Raw genomic sequence first — 22,171 nt, forward strand, 5'->3', positions numbered from 1 at the left:
CTGAAATGCCAAAATTCTCGTTTTTGCTTTTTACTTTTAGAAACGTATTTTTAAAGAGCCTCTATTTGCTCATCACTAATTTCTCTGCAAAATGAAGATGAAAAATCTCATTGAGAAATCACTTGTAACCAATTGAGAATCTAATTTCACAAGTTTGAAAAGGTTAGTTGTAAAGCACATAATATAATCCAAGCTTATATTACACATTCCCTGATTATCAAATGTAATGGTATATCATTTATTACTTTCTAATATGCAGTGTTACAGTTCTTTGATAGCAATTGTATCTGTTGCTATGAAGAGCAGGATAGCTACAATAACAGCAATGCTTTTTATCTTAAGTGCAATATGACTTCAAGTTGAACCTTATTTCAAGGAGTAACTTAAAATGACAGTATCACAGAGCCCCTTGAATAATGGAAGAGATAGGATGTGTCAACATAAACAGACAATCATTTCTATGCACACTGAAGGGAGAGATACAAAGTCCTCTAGCACTCTGGGGGAGAGACGGGCTGAGGCATTCAAGTGTCAAAGGCGTTTAGCTGTTGAGGCAGACACTATGAAACTTTAGGTCTCAGTAAATCATGATTCAAAGTAAAATTTACAAAATGATCATAAAGAAGGCATGTAGACTACAGCAGTCATTGTCGTTAGCTGCCTAGTATAATTTATTATCTGACTAGATCTAATAACTGTATTTTCTTTCCTCTAAAGAAAGAAATCTTAGGAAGGATAAATTGTGAAAACTTCTCCTACCCAATCATGTGGAATCAGTATTTAACAATATAAGACCTCATTTTCACTAAGCACAGGTAATGGCATATGACATCTTAGATTCCCTGATGAGAATATTCTAAATTAGAAGATAATAAATAAATCCATTTTGCTCTTTGAAGCTAACTTTAAAAGTATTTGTGTAGGGAGAACAATTCCAAAGAGAAAATTTGTCTGGAATAGATGACAACGTTAAACTTTACCTGAGTCCTGTGATGCTGGAAAATAGAGAAGGCTAAGAAATGTACTCACCCTTTTGTGTTTCAGGGAATAGTTTACTGCACAGAACCATCTTCCCCCATGACTTAGATAAGAATCATGCACACTCCCTGTTTACCTATGCCCAGGCTAGACAGAGACCCTCCAAATTCACATTCTCTGCCTTGTACATGATTAGCTGAACTATTTTATCCCCACTGATCAAATGGAGCAAATAATTGTTAATCAAACTTTGATTAAGTGTCTCCTTCGCCCAATCTTCAGTTTATTCTGCACACAATCCCTCCTGAGACTAGGCAAGCCTCATGGTAAAACGTTTTTCTAATCTACTATTCAATTGTGCCACCTTTCACCCCACTTCTAACATTGTTTAGGTAAAAATCCTTTTTACCTAACCCGTATAAGGCTTGCAGATCTTATGGTTAGACCATTCTTCCTGTTGCAATAGTTCCTTTCCTGTCCTTGCAAAAGTGTTTTTGAATTGAGTCTCTCCTTATTAAGTCCAGATTCCTTTTTGATTTGACAGAGAGAATGAAGGCCACTGGCAAGGAAGAGCAAAGGAAAGGAAGGATGGGAAGTGAAAGGAGGGCATGCTTTGGTGATCCTGAAGCCCTAGTTCCTGAAGCCTGTTGAGTGTGTAATTCACGACCTCTGACTTCAGCAATGACTTCAGAGGCCAACAGCATTTACTTCTGCCAGCCACTCACTCCTCTTCCCAGCTCTCTGCTTTCTCTGACACCACTGACAATATTTTGTATTGGAGGTCCTAAACTTTCGAGAATTTTAATGCCATGGGTTGAAATTCTTTTCCTTCTGGCACAGAGAGTATGCGAATCAGGAGGCAAAGTGCTAACAGTAGTCAAAAACCCCTAGAAAGGAATTTTCCTTCCAATGTACTTTCCGCATCCATATTAAAATTTAGAGATGCTTCTATGTTTAAAAGCTCATCTTCAAAAATGCAAATGTATTTGTTATGAATGATAATGTATATGAGGCATTATAATAGAGAAAGAAGGACATGTCCTTCGTAGCAATGCAATTGAGTTTATATTGCAGCTCTGTGATCTTTTCTAAGATAAATTCTGCATCTGTAAGAAGAGAATATATTTCCTTTTCTATTAGATTATTGTGATGATTAAATGAGATAATGTTGAAATGGTTTACATGGAACTTGGATCATAATAAGCACTGAATATAAAATATTTGTTTATATCATTAACAGGCTTTCTAAATTGAAGAGCAGCATTCAGAAGAGAGTATATTATTATTTCCTTGCAAAAGATGCACATTATGATCTCTGTTCCTTCCATAGAGATAACAAAAGTTATACAGAAGACAAATGAGGAGCTTTCTTTTTTCTGTTCATCACACATTTAAATCTTGTCATCACCTTTGATTTCTCTTTCATTAACCACCTCTGCTTGATATCTTGCATTCATTCTATATTTATTATATCTAGTGAGGTCTATGTCTAAAACTTTTCTTTAACATTCCACTCTTTTGGTTCAGTCTTTCATTTGGATTTTCAATAACCTGCTCCTTGCCTGGTCTTATACAAACCAGATTTTCTTCCACACACTCCTTTGAATGTATTCTCTTAAGTAATTTGCGAGCATTCTCCTATTACTCTAACAGAGTTATTTCAGTAAGCTTAACAATAGATTTCTGTTTCAGCAAGGGTAAAATTCTGGACTTTGGGTGAGATATAAAAACTAATGGTCTATGGCCATGCCACCCTGAACAAGCCCAATGTCTGATCTCAGAAGCTAAGTAGGGTCAGGCCTGGTTAGTACTTGGATGGGAGACCACCTAGGAAGACCAGGTGCTGTAGGCATAAATAATAAAATAAATAAATAAATAATTGAAACCATTTAGTAAATAAATAAGTGAATAAAAACTAGATTAGATTTCAGGCCATTGTCTCACACAAGGTGGGCAAAGGTGGGTGGATTATACTCTCAGTGAAGAAGTTTGCCTAAGGAAGTGGTATAGCCAGGGACTGTTCCCTGCATACCCAATGTACATTCTCCTTTTTCTCCTCACTAGCATTACTTGATTTCGCTGGGACATGGGAATTTTCTCAGCTTAAAGCTAAGTTTCCTAGATTCCTTTGCAACTAAGTTTCCACATGACACAATTCTGGACAATGAACCTGAAGAGGAAATCTGCTAAGGAGAATTTTATTTTCTTTATGTAGGCACTACTCTTTCCTTTTTGTTACTTCCTTCTTCTTCTTAATGCCTTAAATGTGATTGTGGTATTTTTAGATATAGAAACTATCTTGTGACCATGAAGACAAAGGCTGCATATTAAGGAGAACAGAGTAGAAAAAAGAGCTGGCAATTAGGACATTTGGGATATCATGGGGCTGCTGCACTGGCCTTCAGCTGCCCAACTCTAGACTTCTTTCACCTGTTAAAAGATAATCCTTCATTTAATTAAGTTACTGTTTCTGAAAGTTTTCCATTCATGCATTTTTGTTTGTTTGTTTGTTTGTTTGTTTGTTTTTCAAAAAAAAAACCCAGGGATATTCTAATAATTCTCATAACTCTTTTCAGATTTTCTCCAACATTTCTACTAATTTTCAGATTTTTCTCCAACATTTCAGCCCATAACTCCATGATGATGAAAATTTAAATTTGTAAGGGTTTATCTCAGTCTCTCAATATTTCTGTTTCTTGCTTTCTCTTTTTTTTTTTTAAATTTCAAACATATATAAAAGCAGCAAACATTGTAATATGCTCCAAAATTTATTCATTACCCAGGTTCAAGATGATCAACTCATGTCTACTCTCATTTTATCTATAACGTTACCCACTCTGCTCTCACTAATAGTAATGAATTTATTTTTTAAGCAAATCAGAAATAATTTATCTTAAAAGTGCAAATTGGAATAAAGTATCTTTTTACTTAAATAAAAATATGTATGCATTAGCAATAAATATATTAGCAAGGAACACTTAAAGCAATTAATCCCTAAGTCATTTCTTGTCACTTAGGAGAAGACAGGACTCGGATAAAGCTTCTATATGGTACAGGCTAAAACCAAAGTAAGGAGGATGATAAAATAAGAATTGTGTTTTGGCTATCCAAGGGTTTAGGGATAAAAAAGACTTGAAAATAGTGAACAATTACAAAACAAATGAACATCTCCCTAATTTGCCTGCAGCAGTTTACAAACCGATAGTATTTTAACAATTCACAACTAATAAGGTAAATGCCACATTATTAAGTCTAAAGTGATAATTACTTTCACATCATTTATTCCACAACTTCGAAGAGTCTCACAGTCTAGTCTAATGCTAAAATCTTTGTGCTTCTTTCTATTTTTTGATGCACCATGTATTTTGCAAAAGTACTCAATGACAGATGAAAAGAAGGGTCATTTGTGTTTTACAATTTCCCTTCTACTCTTTTATTTTTCTGTTTTTAATTTCTTTCTTAATACGGTTTTTCAACTCCTTCCATAGAGATACCCACGTTATTAAATTTGATGTGTATATTTCTCTATGATCATGTGTGTATATATATATGTGTATGTATATATATACATTTAAGCACTAATCTACATATATATAATTAGTTTTTATTTTTTAACTAAAACAAAATCATTCTATATATATATATGTATGTGTATATATATTTGTATATATATATTTGTATATATATATTTGTATGTGTATATATGTTTGAAATTTAAAAAAAGAGAGAAAGCAAGAAACATATACATATATATATATAGAATGAACTGCTTTTTAAAAATGTTATGGTCATCTCAAGGTAAACAAATGCATATATGTCTATATATAATTTTGCACAAATTGGAATACACCTATCCCTCGATTTACATGGTTTTTTTTTACGCAAGTTTTTTTTTAATATGCAGTAAATATCCGCCTCACTCCTCCCCCCACCGTTTACACGGAATTTTTATACGTGGTTTCTATTTATGCAAGTCTCATTTTACAGTTTTTTTTCTTTTTCATTTTCATTACTGGTGATTACTCTTTCTAAAAAACAATAGCTTAATTTAGCAACATATGAAGAACCAATACTTACTAATACATATTAATGATCTCATTCATTGGATGGAAAATAAAAAAGCATGGATGACTATTGAAGTTTTTGAGATTGATTTTACAAATGTTTTGTTGTAGAAACTTTGAATTATATGAAGGGAAAATGTCTTCCTTTTAAAATACTTTTACTTTTAGATAATGTACCTGGTCAACCACATAGTTTAGAACACTGTAATATGAAAGTTGTATATTTGCCATCAAATACAACTTCCTTGATCCAACCTTTAGATCAAGGTATTACTTCCACCTTTAAGATTAATTATATTAAACAGAGTTTGAATGATATTTTTAATAAACTTGAAGATAATAAATCACTTAAAGTAACAGAAGCTTGGCATAAATACACAATTTTAACTTGTATCAAGAATATTGCTTTAGCTTTGAGTGATATAGAGCCATCTCTTTTAAGTGCTTGCTGGAAAGCAATATGGCCAGAAGTGGTTGTACCAGGGAATATGGTTCCAACAGCTAAAGAGAGATTAACTGGCATCATAAACTTATTAAGTAAATTTCAAGAAGAGGGCTCTTACAATTTGAATGCAGATGATATAAACAAATAACTGGTTAATCACAAATTAACTGATAATAAATTAATTTGTTTAATATCTGAAGCCCACCCTGCTATGAATATGGCAGACACCTTGAACTAGTTTCATTCACTACAAAAAAATATTTACAAAGCTCTTCAATTGGCCACAAAACTGGAAACTGCAATTCTACATATTGATCCAAACATTCAACAAGCCTTAAAATTTTGAAAATATTTTTTAAAATGTTGTAGTGAATATAGAAAAATTTATGAAATTTTAGCAAAAGATGGGGTTGGCAAAAGATCATTCAAAAACATAAATGTAAATAATGAAACCGAAGTAGTACTTCCAAATATTTTGACTGAAGAAGATAGTAAATTTGTGCCATTTCAAAAGAGAAGGTTGACTGCTTTAGATTACAGCACAGAAACCAAGAGTGAATAAAATTTGTTTATTTATTTTTTTAATTTTCATTAGCTTTTTTTGGTGACAATATGTGAAATAAATATTTTTATGACTTATTAAGTCATAAATATTTTAACAAATATTTATATTAAAAAATAAATATTTTTATGACTTATTTAATGGCCTATTTCTTTAGTACTATTTTTTGTACAGGTGTTGTCTTTTTATGTGGTTTTCTTCAGCATAAAAAAATACGTATGGAACAGGTAATTAGGGTATATATAATACACAGTAGATTCATTTTCTTAATGTAATCTTTTAGCTATTTTCTTCGCCTTCTCCCATTTCTTCTCTGCCTCCTCCTCCTCTGTCTTCTTCGCTTCCGTCTTTAACTGAACTACTCCTCCCTCTAGTAAACAACATTAAGTTTGGCATCAGAATGCTTAAATTCAAATCTTGGGTCCACTAGATATGTAACCTAGAGCAAGATGCCATTTCCTAATTTATAAAATGAGGATAATAGTAATCCCTACATTATAGGGTTATTGTAATAAGAGTATTCATATATATAATAGATGCTTAATACACTGGTAAAAAAATAAATAAATAAGCACCATGAGCTGTTATTAATTGTTTCCTGCTTATCTTTACAGCTTTTCACCATTGTCACAGTATTCCAGCCACACTGGCCTTTTCTGTTCCTTAAATAGGCCACAAATTGTTTTCTTCAGGCCTTAGCACTGATTGCCTCACTCTTTCATTTTTCACTTTATATTTATTTGTGTGTCTTTTTTCTTAACTTGTCCAGTTGCATATAAGCTCTGAGAAAGTGGGAAGCTGGGTTTTCTTATTCTACACAGTGTCTCTACTCCTTAATATCATATATGAGACATAGGCTCTCACTTAACATGTATTTGTTGAATAAATGCTTATATCATTTTATACTTAGCCTCGAAGTAACTCATAAAAATAGATATCATTTCCTCAGTTTTATAAATAATGAAATTGAGGCTAAATGCTATCTTGAAAGTTATAGTAAGCTGTTGAAGTAAATCTCAGGCAAGGAAATGAGAGGCAGAAGACAATGGGAAGAAACTATGGTTAATGCTATAGTAATTCAGGAGCAGAAGACAGTTGCTGCTTGTGATGAAAGGGAAACTAGGGTGGGGTTGTGCTGGGCCTATGATGGTCAAGGGAATTTAAATGGGCTACTTTAGCCAGAAAGAGACAAAGATAGAAACAAAGTAGAGAGAATTAAATTTTATATAAAGCTAGTACTTAGAATAAGCTTGACTCAGAGAGCTGTACTGAGGTGAAAGTAAACCAAGAGATCTCTGAAACTTTTTTCCAAAGACAAACAGGAATGTTCCTCCTACCTGTATATAACATGCACTCTTTCAAATCATCAGGCTGGCAAACTATGATTTGTGTAATATTTGACATTGAAAGTTAACACCTTTTTATACTTATGGCTAGAGAGAAATGAAGAGGAACTATGTAGAATGTAAGGTAACAAGAGGTAAAACATTCTTTGATCATATATTTTAAAACTTAAAGATCTGGCATGCCTGTTTTTCTCTCTCCATTCTTACTGCAGTAAATGTAGTCCAACTTCTCAATATTTACCCCTTGGATCAAAACAGCATCCCACTAACTTGTTCCCCTGACTCGATGCTGGGGCCCAATCCCCAGTCTCTGGAATTATACTCTTAAATGCAAGCTGCCCATGGCATTCTACTGCTAAAATCCCGCCATCAGGCTCCTGGTATTGAAAAGTCAGTTCTTAGCTCTCATCACATTTATCTTGAGCCACTCACATATTCATGGTTGTGCTGTAACTTTAAAATACATAGTATTTCTCAGGAAGTTCGTAAAAATGCACACCTTTGCGTCTCATATTCAAAGATTTGAATTTCTTAGTTCTGGAATGGGACTAAACAATTTAAGTTTTAGCACATGCCCCAGGATGTGAGATAAAATATCATAAAGCCATGTAAATCTAACAGGTTTAAACACCACACTATTTCACAACTATTCACCTAAAACCTCCTCTCTCCCCCCTCAATCTTTTCATCTTGGGAAAATGTTATAAATTCTTCACAATCCTGCTCAGGTATTGTTAAGGTATTACTTTCTTCAACAAGCTTTCCTTTATTCCTCCCTCTCTATCTACCAGATGGTTAATCTGTTTCTCCTCTGTATTAAATCTGTGACTTGCAGATAATTATCTTAATATCTTCATATTGTCTCTTCATTGTTATCTTCCCAACCAAATTGTAAGCTTTTGAAGCACTGACATAATGTCTTAATCACCTTTTGTATTTACAGTACTTGGCACATGTTAAATGAATAATTAATGACTGTTTAACCTTGGCATTTCTTATACTGACCCTAAGAGTTCAGTGCAAGTCTTGGGTCTATAATTATTTTTTTTCATCCCCATTACACATATCAATTTCTACATAGTGTTGTCCTAATCTAAGTCTTAATTTGTAGAGAGAAGAGCGGGCTCAGAGGCTGGAAAGTTGGAGTTGCCATTATCTCTCTATACACCATGATTTTTGGATCAAGAAAACATGTCTAGAATCTCATCATCAATAAATAAATCAGGCTGGAGAAAATCCCTTATGATAAACTGATTTACAATGTAAAATAAATTATTAAATTATACTGTGGACATTTCATTTCAAATAAGGAAGTTAACTTGGGACTTGAAGAAGAGAAAGAGAGAGAAAGGGAGAAAAGAGGCTGTTTGGTGAGTTGTGAGATCTCAGAAATGTTATGCCTTTAAAATTAGAAGAACTACTCTTACCCCTTTTTATTTCCTAAATCTTGTTTCCTAAATCTCTACCACTCCTTAAGCCATTGTTCTTAAATCATAGAGTTATAAATGATAATACAGTACTGTTCAAATTGAGAAGTTGTAGCTACATTCTAAAATGGGTTGCTTTAAAAAAATCCTTCTTATCCCTCTCCCCTATACAAGTTCAAATGCCCTTTATCAGGAAAATATACATATAAAGTATTTTAAAGTTCCCTTCAGTTCTTCATATATCTCTATCTCTATCTTTATATCTCTATATCTATCTCTATCTATATGCATATTTAGAATAACTTGAAAAGAAGGAAGGAAATATTTCCCTTAGTTCTAAATATAAAACCTATTTGCCCATGCAAATCTTTACATACTACCCAGACAGAGTTCCATAATATGCCAATACATTATCCCCTCCAAGTTCTGTCTAGTTTGGTCATAGAAATATAATTCAAATAATTTATAACAGTTTTTATGCATACTAAAAAGGAATAACATTTTGTGAATCTCAATTTTTTTTTAAGGAGGTACAAAATTAAATTGGGAAAGTTGACCTAAACTGCAATGAAAATAAAATTCTCAGTGATATGCAAGGTCTTCTTTCTCCTATAGTAGTGACGTTGTTTAACATGATCATTGTTTAATGATAATAACAATCAGTTAAAAAGTATATTTGGACTACCATTTGGAAGAATTTTGCTGACACTAAGTAACAATGTGTAGCTTATCTTGTGGAAGGTTTTCCATTTTACGTTGTCCATCACACTATTTTCTGTGTCAAATGCACAGCTCATGACTCAAATTAGCTCTTTCAAATATTCAAAAAAATAAGTATTTATTAAACCTAAGATCTAGCCTGAGAAAAATCACATTTGAGCTACTAGAAATTTGAGAGAATAGTGAGAATATAACACACTGACTTTTTTTTCCTTCAACTCAAATAAAACATATCGGAAATATACAGACTGGCTTAAAGATAATTTAGTGTGTCGGTGGGTAATTAAAGGGACTGCGTCTTATACAATATGAATATTAAAGACTAAATTAGGAAGAAAATATAATTACATTGGGTATCTCATGTTCAAAATTTTTAGATGAGCTGTTCTTTGAGATATTAAATGGAAATTAAATCATTTCCATGTTATACAAAGATTTATGTGAGAAAGTATTATTTTTTTTTTAATTGGAGCAATATATACCAAAATGCAAAGAATGCTTGACCTCATTCTTAGTAAGTAATTTCTAAAATAGAGCTAGAATCCGAAATAAATGGTCATTGCTCTGCCCTAAAATTTCAAGTTCAAAGGTTAATACCTTTGAACTTAGTTGAAGAACAAACTAGAAACACTCTTAAGATATTTTTCAATCGACTAAACTGTGCATTGATACTGAATGGCCTGTGAAAGGTAGATTAGAAAAACAATTTTTGCATGTGAGTAAAGCGAATATAAAAACTAAATCCAATTATGAACTCATCAGTATTCTGTAGCAACATTTTCTAAGGGTAGGAGAAAATTAAGAAAGTACATAGAAATTCCTGTTTTTATTCTAATGATTGTGCCCAGATGCCAGGACATCACAACATTTGGAAACAAATAAATATGTAAACATAAATTCAGTAGTTCAAAACATGGTTTTTATTAACTGACATTCAAAACAAACAAACAAACAAACAATAGTTCTTTCTGAACACTCGTAGGCTTTTACTTAACAAGGACATAATTCTAATGTATGTCTTTGGATACCTTTGATAGTTACATGGATAATAAAATATTGCTTTTCCTCATGCACATATAAGAAAATATCAAGTTATTCCTTATGAGAACATCTCAGTTACTATTGGAAGCATTTTTATACTTTACACTTGCAAAGTTCTTTAATTATCTCACATTGTTTGAGAATCTCTTGCTTTTACATTTTACACATAAGAATAATAAAATACTATTATTTCTGCATAGATTTTATATATATATATTTGCCTTCCAGCCTTTATAGACTGATATATATATATATATATATTTTGTTTGTTTGTTTGTTTGTTTATTTTGTTTTGTTTTGTTTTTCCTTCCATTCTGTCATTTCCCTAGAGCACAGTTTTATATTTACAGGAAAACTGAATTCTGTATGTTTTCAGAGGATTCTCTTGTTTCTCAATCACTATTAATATAAATACAATTTATGCCTTGCTCATGTACTAAGACTCACAGAAGATGTTTCTCTCACATATACCAGGAGTAGTCATGCTATCCATTAATGACTAGGTCAACGAATATAAAAGGTACATCTTCCTAGAGCCTTAATTGTAACTAATAGTCAATTATTTAAAAATTAAAAATACGTTAAATTAAAGATAGACATACCATGGAAGACAATGCTGAATTCACATTAATACTTAAAATACACCACTTCAAACACACCACCTCAAATATATTAATTGAAGCAGCATGCTTTTATAAAACTGAAAGTTAAAAGATGACCTTTGAAGTCTAAAAAAGCAGATATGTACTCATAAAAATGTTTGCAAAATTTCCCATCATTGTTTCATTTGCCTATAATGATAAAAATAATAAATATGCAAAATAGAGATTTCCAATCAGACAAATACATAAGGTTAGCAGCTTAATTAGGATTATGTGGAAAGACAATAATTATCTCTTACTCAATTTCAAATTGCTGTATTTAGTCTCCTCAGAGTCAGATGTAATTTTAGTTGTTTTGCCTCAACTGAACAACAACAACAACAAAAAGAAATGAGTAGAATATGGTGAAGTATAAAAAGGTATGGAGAAAATGATATTTTGTGAGACTTAGCTGGCACTTTAAAACGGACTGAAATGATATTGAAATAATTACTTTTCTGGGACTCAACAGATTTCAAAAAACAAATAGTATTAACTGACAAGAACCTCTTCATTGCGGAACATCATTTAACAGACATCAAGATTCAAGGTGCCAAAAGAATGTCCAAATAATACAAATGAAACATTTACTTTCACAGTTTCTACTCATCATAGGATGGAAATCTAAACAGAGGTTTTAATTTGTCATTAGTAACACCAACATAGAAAGAAAAACTTTGCACATAACAGTACATATAACAGAAATCTTGAATTGTTTCTAAGAATTGGGGCAGTCTCAAGAGTAGCATTTAAATTATTCATCTACTTTTTAATTCATTTATAACCTTTAGTCTTACTGTTGTAAGAGTCCTCACATACTCAAATAAACTTTTAAGGACAGAAAATGAACCTATAGCTTACTGAAAAGGTGTTACTTCGACACTAATAAAGCCCACACCCTGCCTGTCCTAGAGTCTTAAGATAAAACCAATCATATGAATCAACACATTCACCAAAACAGGCTTCTATAAAGATAAGCATGTTATTAAGCAAAGTGAGTATGTTTGCAAGGATTTCTCTGAAATGTAAATACACTAGTATTGAATCTCTTTTTTATTAATGATATTTTAAAGACATTGTAATATAACATAAAGATCACTAATTATAATTTCGATGGCACCAACCATCAAATTTTCAGACACTGAGTATTAATTTACGATTGGAAACGATCATGTTCACACTGACCTTTGGAATGATAGCAGTAATCCTCTAGTACACATTAAATGAGGCAGCAATACTATCAAGCCAAACTGCATGAGTTAATGTATTTTTTGATTTTCTTTTCTTAGTGGAGCTTATTTTTTTCAGATGATAAAATTATCTGAGATTATAAACAAACATACATACACACACAGTTATCTATTTAAGTGCTGGATTATGCAAACTAGGACACTGAGTAAAGAATGGGAAGGTGAATTATCCTTAGTAAATTACAGGTTGCCAGATGAAATACTATCAACTGATTTGTTAGCAAATCAATAAAAAAAAATTCTGACTAATCTACATATATTCAATCTATATCTATCTTCTCTACTTTTTCAACCACATTTGTCATCGCTCATTTTCTCCAGCCAACTTTTTGCCATATGTTAAACTTACCGGTAATATTCATCCTTGGAGCCTTTGAATTTCTTTTTTATTCTATCTGTAATATACATTTTCTGGCTAATGGCATGGCCCATATTTTCAGTCTTAATTCTGTACGTGGTTCTGCTCAAATGTAATCTCAGAGAAACACTTCTCTACCTGAAATAGCACCACTGCCTCCACACTTGCCCATCATCCTCTACTTATTCTCCCTAGAGGCCCTGCCTCTGCCTCCAGGTGGAGAGTGGTTTTGCCTGTTCTCTTTTCTGATGCATCCTCAGTGCTTAGAATAGGGCCTCCACAGTGTAAAGTGCCAGTGAGCATATCTTCAAGAAATGACTAAATAAATAAATAATGATTACATAATTGAATGATTGATTGAAATAACAGCAATAAGATAATAATTATGTGGGCATGTGTTAGAGGTGGTTTGTAATAGGAGAAGAGAGAATTGTAAGCAGGTGGCCTCCTCCATTTACCTTCTATTACAGCCATTTTGTTGTAAAGTAGAAAACAAAGAGGAGAATAATTTTCCTTGTGAGCCTTTCTCAGTAGCCATTCCTTTCCTACTCAAAACCATTTTAATATGCTACCCTCTCAATACACAGGTCTGACTACTCAAATCACTGTTTTGTAGATTTATAAGTTTTCAAAAGCAAACAAGCAAGGAGAAAACTACCAGCAAAAGCAAGAGCAGGTAAAAGAAGATTGTTTAATGTCATTATAATGGAAAGAGCCTTGTTTCCCAGGTGTCCTGAGTTAAGGAGAGTTCACTTGAGAATCAAAAATTATTGTTTGGCAAAATGCAGATTTCAGAAAATAAAAAATGAGAACCAATATTAAAACAAATAAACAACAACAACAAAAAATATAAAACACCACTTTGCCTCTGGTCACTAGTAGCAAGTAGTTGAGGTAGATTAACAAGAAAGTACTTTTGGCATATTATATCCCTACATTCTGTTTAGTAAACCCATTTGTATTTTAACCAAGCTGAGAGTACTTTAATAAAGCATAGCTATGACAATTCCCCAAACCTTTTTCATTATTAAGCACAATTGTTCTAAGGAATAAGCATGTATTATTTGCTTAAACTGTACCACCTGATATGAATATAAATAAATACTAGCCTTAGAGTATACTTTTAGGAAGTAGCTATAGATGAAGGGATATCAAGTACTTTCATATTCATTGATCTACTTAGCACACTTATAAACATATTTAATTGAATTACATTAGCAATTCCAAATTAGAAATTTGTGACACTTGAACATTTGTTTTGAAAACTACTATAGGAGGTATTTTAAGTTCAGGAAAGTTTGAAATCATCTGGGGATAACTGTTTTTGTCCAGTGATTGCTAAGTACCCTTATACTGTTGATTATTCTATTCAAAAGAGTAGTGACTCATTTCAGATTTCCAGTGTCCTAACAGAAGAAACTGTTAGCCCTATTGGCTCAGCAAGGAAGATCAACAATCTAGCAGCCAATATTTGATCATGAGAAACAGAAGAAGTGATAAAACAATTCATGCTAAGAGGGGATCTGGGAAAGAAAATCTTTTTGTGGGGAAATAAGATTATGGTGGAATGTAAAGCCTCAAGAGAGCATGAATGAGAAAGAACAGATACAGACATTGCTTAGGAAGGTCTTAAACAGAGAACAACCCTGGGAGCTTTATTCTAAAACCACTAATTAAACTTTAGAGCTTCTTACATCCATAAATTCCTAATAACTTCCACCAGGGATTCTTTCCCCAGTTAAACTAAAAAATTATATAACTTAAGTATAAAAAGCGTGTTGGATATTAAAAAAAAAAAAAAAAAAAGCTCGAAGCCAAGATCCCTAACTCCCTTCCAAAAAATGTGTCTCTCTATGGATGCTCTTTCTTCCACGTAGAAGAATCTTTGTTTCTTATGTTATTCTAATTTACTTCTATCATCCTTGTTGCCTAACTTAGAAGTCCAAATACTGGTAGCCTATGGGACATATGAGGCACACAGATGTGTCTTGTTGGCTCATAAAGGTAATAAAAACTTAAATTAGAACGACTTTTCTTTAATATACACACTTCCCTATTCTGTTCTACATGGTTACAAGTGGATAGAACCTAATAATCATTCCCTTCTGCTACTATACAAGAATATTCTTACTGCCCACCATAGCCCATGGCCCATGTTTCAACAGTCTATGCAAATGAAATCAATACTAGCTTCACTTGTTTGCCTTAATAACTTATGATTTAGATACTCTATAGAAAAATGGTTCATCATCTGGGATTAAGTTTGTGTATGTATGTGTATGTGTGTGTGTGTGTGACGTAATTTAATTCTGTATAATTCAGATTTATTCTTATTAAACATGAGATTAAAATAAAGGATTTAAACAAAAAGGAAACGTACAATTCAAATAGAACATTCTTAAATGTGTTTTTTTTATTTCCTTAGAAACCAGAGGTTATTTTGCACAATTGAATCTTTAAATTATCATTAATAACATCGGCATTCTAAAATTTAAACAGTAAATAGGGGTCACTAACTTTTACAGAGCTGTTTTCCCTGTATGAAATACCCTAGTTTGCTGGGAGTATTTTTTATCTTCTCTCTGCTTTGTGAATTTCTCCTGTCCCTTGTTTTATGATCATTACATTTGCTCCAGCAATCCTATTGCATATTGGATGCTATTTAATAAACACATGAGAAAAGGAAGATCATAAATGAAATATATGATTAAATGTCAATAAAATTCTAGATAACTTGAGGAGGCAAGTAACAACCTATTTCATTAATGCTTAGAATTTTTTTCCATTTACTTATCATTTCAGCGTTATATATTCAGGAAGTTTACAGCTGCTGACCTTTTTGAAAATGATTGTTTGGCACAAATGAAAAGAAGCAGAATGCATCATTGCATATATAGCTTCAGCAGTAATGAGCAGAACCAAATTGTTTTCTACTATGACAGTTGTCGTACAGTCACAATAATAAGAGGACTAAAATATATGAGAAATGGACATGACTTTTGTTACATCAACTTAGGTCTAATATTGGCAAATGCATTTCAGATAGTTTCATTTAACTCCTCCATAATTTATGGAAAAATTCTATTTCTTTATCAATGTGTACACCTTTCATTGAAAATAACTCAGAATGACTTGACAATAACTGGGAAAAGTAGAATAACAGAAAAATTTTGAATCATGATTTTAGTACTATGCAGCATCCATAAGCAATCTAATCATAAAGCTACTAATGTCTTATAAAAAGATTTAGTATTTTAGCAGTTAAGAATCACGTTAGGATGTGATAAAATTATAGAACAAAAAAAACATTTTTTTCTTATTTATTCAGAAAAACAAAACTACCATATTGAGCCAAATGTCATTTGCTTGATGCCAACAATAATGATCTTATTTAACCCCACATGAGGTCTTAGTCTTATTTTAATATTTTATAAGCTTGCATAGTCATCTATTAATTTACCTTAATCTTCATAGAATTTCTGTTATTATTATAGTTGCTTATTCTATAAGTATGTATTCTATTGCATATAATCATATTTCATTTTATTTGTTTTAATTTTGTCTTTTAATTTTTCTCTTATTTTAGATATGGAATTATTCTGGAATTCGTTGACAAAAATTAAAAAGAGACAAATACTATTTACAGTAGGAATAAGACAATAATACAGAATAGAGGTAAGACAAAAGTGCCTACAGAAAGTAATTGTTTAAAACCAACCACTTAGAAAGATCCTTTCCATTAGATAAATATAATAGATCTCCCTCGCCCTTTTATTTTTAAATAAAGTTCTACATATTTTTTGTTTGTTTGTTTCAGGTGAGGCAATGCTTGGTTGACCTCACTGCAAGGATCCTGTCAGTTTACAATCTCTTATTTTTCTATTTTTTACACCTACAGCATCTGGTCTTCCTAGGTGGTCTCCCATCCAAGTACTAACCAGGCCCGAGCCTGCTTCACTTCCAAGATCAGACGGGATCAGGCTTGTTCAGGGTAGCATGACCATAGACAAAGTTCTATGTATTTTTCAAAAGCTTAATATCTAAGAGTATATCCTGCATTTCATATTTTATTCAATATGCAAATATGTAGGCCATACTTTGTTATGTGCTTTATTTGAAATAATTAAAAGATTTACTTATCACAGAACTGAGAGAGAATTAATAAATTAATTAATTAAATCTAGGAACATCTTAAACCAGTGTTCTAGTTATAGACACATTGAAAGAAACATGCCCAAATGACAGGCCCAGATAAGAATTTTAATCTTTAATAACATTTCTCTCAAAGGACTCTGTCTATGGCAACTGTTATTGAAATACTTTCCCATCTACTATATATATATATATATTTTTTTTTTCCTAGCACCTCCTGCCTCTTGATCAAACCCTTAGCCCCTTTCACTTTAGCCCGGAGGAACACCATCATCCAGGCTGCCTGATAATTTCCATCTTGTTTCCTCAGTTCCCTCTGTTCTCACCATTTGGCGCTGTCTCACATACACAATTCCACTCATCTTCAACTCTGAGTTATTCTACAGTCTACTGTACTTCTACTCTGTGCATCTGGCAAAAAATTTCTACTAGTTTAGACCTTGCTCTCTGTAGAGAATGAAGGAGAAGAATGAAAATAAATAGGCAAAAAGGAGAGGGGCCTGAACACTGACATTTCGAAGCATTTTATCACAGAATAGTTTGTTTGAACCTTGGAATATTCATAAAGACATGTTGGTTATTTATGGTTTGTCTTTCCATGAATGCAAGGCCTCTGTTACTAGGAGTGTTTGCCACTCTACTTGGAATTCTTTGGAGGTCTGTCGGGCAAAGATTGACTAATTCCTTACTATAACTCTGAGAGACATGTAATTGGCAACTATAAAGAATGAAAAACATCAACATAAAGATTTAGTCTTCTACTCTGCCCCTCAATAACTATATAGGTATTTGAAATAGTAATACCTTCAAATAACTATTTGAAATAGTTATACCTTATCCCCTTCCCCTAGCTGCATGCTTGGACCAGAGAAATGCCAGGAAAAGAGTGAATAAATGAAGTCATCGTTCCTTTTTTATGACTTCCTCTCCCACCCTGAAAGCATGTAAGTTCAACTTGGTTCACACTCTGGCTCTGGAAATTGCCCTGACAAGGATGGGGAAACATCCATGGCATCCTTTGTCGGCTGCTGCTTCCAAACTGTGAAGACATCCAGTATTATCTTTCATTTCTGAAATTTGCTGTGAGCTCACAATATCTTTTTAACCAAATCCATAAAGGATATTTAGGATGGGCCTTCTAATCTCTCATATAGATAGTGACATCTTCTTGCCTCTGAATCTGTCCATTTTTGTCTAATCAGTTATCTTCAAATTATGACTTAAAATTCATTGTCTTGTTCCCTTTACTCAGCACTGCCTATGCATTTATCCAGTTTCTAAGAACTAGTCTGAACCAGTTGTTCCAATGCCTCTTTGAATGTCATTCCATAGTTGTTGTAAAGCAGCCAGGACTCTGATTTGGCTGGCACTGAGAGACAGGCTTTAAATAGTTCCAGCATAACTGCTCTTGGCCTCTCTTCTTCCATTAAGGACTTAATGCCATAAGCAACTCGGAGTCGAGTGAAACTAGAACATATATTTCCAGAAGAAATATTTTAAGACTTCATTTTTTTAGAGTAGTTTCAGGTTCACGGCAAAAATGAGAGGAAGATACAAAGATTTCTCATATACCCTTTGCCCCCACACATGCATAGCCTAACCCATTATCAATGTCATTCACTAGAATGATACATTTTTTACCAAGGATGACCCTACACTGAAATATCATGATCATCCAAAGTTTACAGTTTACCTTAGGTTTCACTTTTGGTGTTGTACATTCTATGGATTTATACAAATGTATAACGACATATATTCATCATGAGAATAGCCTTTTCAGATTGGTTTTTTTCACTTAGTAATTAGGCATTTAAGTTTCCTTCATATCTTTTCATTGATTAATAGCTTATTTTTTTTTAGCACTGAATTTTGATATACAGTTGTGATGACACTCAAATAACTTTGGCAGCATTCTCAGTAGTTGGCAGTTTCTACAAAATATGCCAATTAAAGAGCACAACATTACTGCTCTATATTATGTCACATTCTTCTAAAACACAAATATTGAACTTTCACAACATGCCATTGTACAGTGCTGCTACGGCAACACCTTTGTAGACATCCCGAGCTACTTTGAAGAGGGATTGAATCAACATAAGAGGAGATAAAATATCATCGTAATCATGGCTATAATTTTCTGGTTGGCAGAGTAAGCTCTGTATAAAATCACACATTAAAGAAAATTATTTCTTTAAACTAAACGTTTTAGTTCGGCTCAGCTCATATGTTCAAGGGAATTGGTGAACAATAAGACAATTAAATATAGGCTGGCCTTCTGTCATTTTTTGCGGGGGAGGGTCTATGGTTAAAAAAGCAAAATGTTTTCATTATGGAATATTTAGAAAGTACAGATTTGTTCACAGAAAAAGATAGTTAACCATAAATAAACCACGATACTACATGTGAGGCAGAAAATATTTCTGGCGTAGCATGTTTATATATGTTTCCTTTTCTGCAGATACATATAGGGTTTATTTCCAATTTATTTCAATGCATCATAATAGCTATTAATAACTTCAAATACATTCAAGCTCAATAAAAATTGTATTTTTAAAAATAATTTTTAAAAACTTAAATTTTTGTGATTTTTAAAATGTTGCTAAAATTTAAAGTAGACATTTAAATTTGTTCAAACAGAGTCCAGCAAAGCTGCAGACATTTTTGGCCTATTCTGAAGGATGTGCAAAAAAAAAGTTTATGCCAGCTCTTCAAAAGAGTAAAAGAATGTTTTTAATGCAGCTCAATAAATTCATGATGAAGTGAACAATGTAGATACTATGTATATTATAAAAGTTTTTCAAAATATATGCAGGTTAAATTATAGGAAAAATCACATCTTCTTATAATTGACAATTTTTCTTCTTAAATATAAATCCAGAAACCACAATGCTTAGAATAGACAGAAAGTGCAAATCAAACAAGTGCAACAGAGGGTCCATTATAGAATTAGTAGGCAAAGTGAGCCACAGAGCACATTCTCACACTTAAAATAGTTTGAATTAGAAACCAACAGCTCAAGATGTTATCATTTCACTGCTTCCTAATAGAGGAAGAGAATCTCTAAATATTGGTATATTAAAATTTAGAGTGGTTAAAAGTGTTGTGGAAAAAAAGTGCTCATTATACTTATTTTTGATTTTGATAAGGACAGTTATCTTTTTGAAGAACTTAATATGAATTAGGTATTAGTTATTAATTATGGTAGACGACCTGAGTGAAAATTCACACTTCTTTGCTCTAGAATTTTTGTCAGTTTTTCTATTCCCAAGCACTTTCGATTTTCTTGTTAACCATTTCTAAATCACCATGTCTAATAGGCTATGGATCCTAATTCTTACTAGATTTTAGCCGATTTAAGTTAGTAGTGTAAGGCTTCCCTTGTGGTCCACTTCTTTTGGAGGAATATAATGTATTTTAGTTAGATGCCTAGGTGATTGCGCATGTATAATAGTCAACTCTACCTATTCCAGCCAGTATCTGCAATGGCTTCTTGGATTGATTCTGAATCAAATGACTTCTTCATAATCAAAATTAAACATTACTAGTCACTCATTAAAAGAGTTTCTCATGATATAATCCAAGTAAAGCATTTCAAGGGAATGACAATATCTAAACCCATACAGGAAAGAAATTAAAGAGAAGCTGTTCATGAATTTGGATTGAAGCTCTCATTTAGTACTTTCATGCATAACAAATCTAGCATTGAAATTAGAAGAAATCCATCTTAGATAAGTCATAAAACATAAAGCTCACTCACCATTCCGACTCTCTTCATCAATAGCGACTATGGTAGCTGGTGGTCCTCCCCTAGCTAGTTTGCAGTCTAAAGAGAGAAAATAACCAAAGATAAGAAGTCACAACCGCAGGGGCACTTACTCTGATATCAAATTCATTGAGATGTATATTGATACGTAAAAAGAAAACTTCCACAATCAAATTAAAAGGCATCATTACTTTTAACAATTTTTAATTTTTAAAAACATTTCATAAGAACCACACAGATGCCTTACCGCATCATAACACAGTCACTTTGCGCACCATAAAACTATTCAAATCTTACTGAGAAAACCCCAGCAGAGACCACTGGAGAGCATCAGGCCTTCAGGACAGAGATAATGGAATGGTAATTTAACTCAAAGAAATAACATAAAGGAATGATTAACAAGGATAAGTTGTAATTAAAGCTTCACAACAGAAACAAACATAATTGGATTTTAATCATGATACGGAATCTAATTAAAGAGAGTGAATAAAATTTTAACAATGTTCTGAGAATAAAACAAAGACAGACAAGCAATGCTCATGAGGTTGTTTGGAATTTTTATTTTTGCATCTTACCCTCATATTGCCAGTCTGGAGTCAAAAGTATAGAGTCATCAATGGAAGCAGATCAGAAAAATGAAAGAAAGGAAGAAAGAATATATGTATATATTTAGTGAGGATTTACAGATATAAGTAGCATTATATGATAACAGATACATCACCAAATAATTTGTAGAAAATAAATATATAAAACCCTTATAACACATTTTACAATTGTAATATAATATTTACACATTAGCATAATAACATATGCCACTTAAAAATGTAAAGTACATGTATATGTTTCCTGTGAAAAGGTAAATACAAATTCCTTATGAACAGTCTATTATCTCTATGTTGAACAAACCTTAAGAATACTGCCTGTCATTCAGTACTGATGACTAATTCATTATTCCAAACATTATTAATACTCTATCAAGAATCTCATGATAATGAACATATAAATAGTATCATGAGCTATAATACCCATGATGATTAAAATGTTAAGGCTTGTTGGCAAGATTTAAAATGTACACTTCTGAGACATCAAACACTCTTCTAGGAGGTACTTGGTGATCCTGATAGGGCTGCTGAATACAGTTAAATGTACTTGGCACACTCATATGGCTGCAGCATAAATCAAATGTGCTTAAAGCCATCCAAGAATGTGTGTTATTTGGGAGATGATTTCAAGGCTTATTATTTAATTATTTATGAAAATTCGATTATTATGCACATGGACATGAATAATAACGCCTTCGGCATGCACTAGTCTATATAATAAGCCATGTGCTCTCTCATATGAAGCTTAAAATCGCAGAGATCTACAACTTTTCTCTCTTCATCCTTGCCAATGTTCAAGGAGTTTCAAGCCACAACACTTTT

At 32.5% G+C, this 22,171-nt stretch overlaps 1 protein-coding gene and 2 pseudogenes across 1 annotated transcript in view; 1 reads left to right on the forward strand and 2 right to left on the reverse strand.

Moving 5' to 3' along the window:
- The window catches only part of LOC102885755 (protocadherin-15), a gene marked incomplete at its 3' end in the record, with an annotated part of 563,452 nt that overhangs the window by 455,226 nt on the left and 86,055 nt on the right, over window positions 1-22,171 (reverse strand). The window contains exons 2-3 of the mRNA XM_015591761.1: window positions 21,323-21,337; window positions 20,742-20,807 (exon numbers count right to left, since the gene is read on the reverse strand). Of these exons, the coding sequence (XP_015447247.1) occupies window positions 20,742-20,807; window positions 21,323-21,337 (81 nt within the window). The remainder of the gene's footprint in view (window positions 1-20,741; window positions 20,808-21,322; window positions 21,338-22,171) is intronic.
- LOC112482128 lies at window positions 2,715-2,830 on the forward strand (annotated as a pseudogene).
- On the reverse strand, window positions 16,722-16,840 carry LOC112482131 (annotated as a pseudogene).

Source organism: Pteropus alecto, unplaced genomic scaffold (assembly GCF_000325575.1).
Source record: "Pteropus alecto unplaced genomic scaffold, ASM32557v1 scaffold306, whole genome shotgun sequence".
Classification (NCBI taxonomy): domain Eukaryota; kingdom Metazoa; phylum Chordata; class Mammalia; order Chiroptera; family Pteropodidae; genus Pteropus; species Pteropus alecto.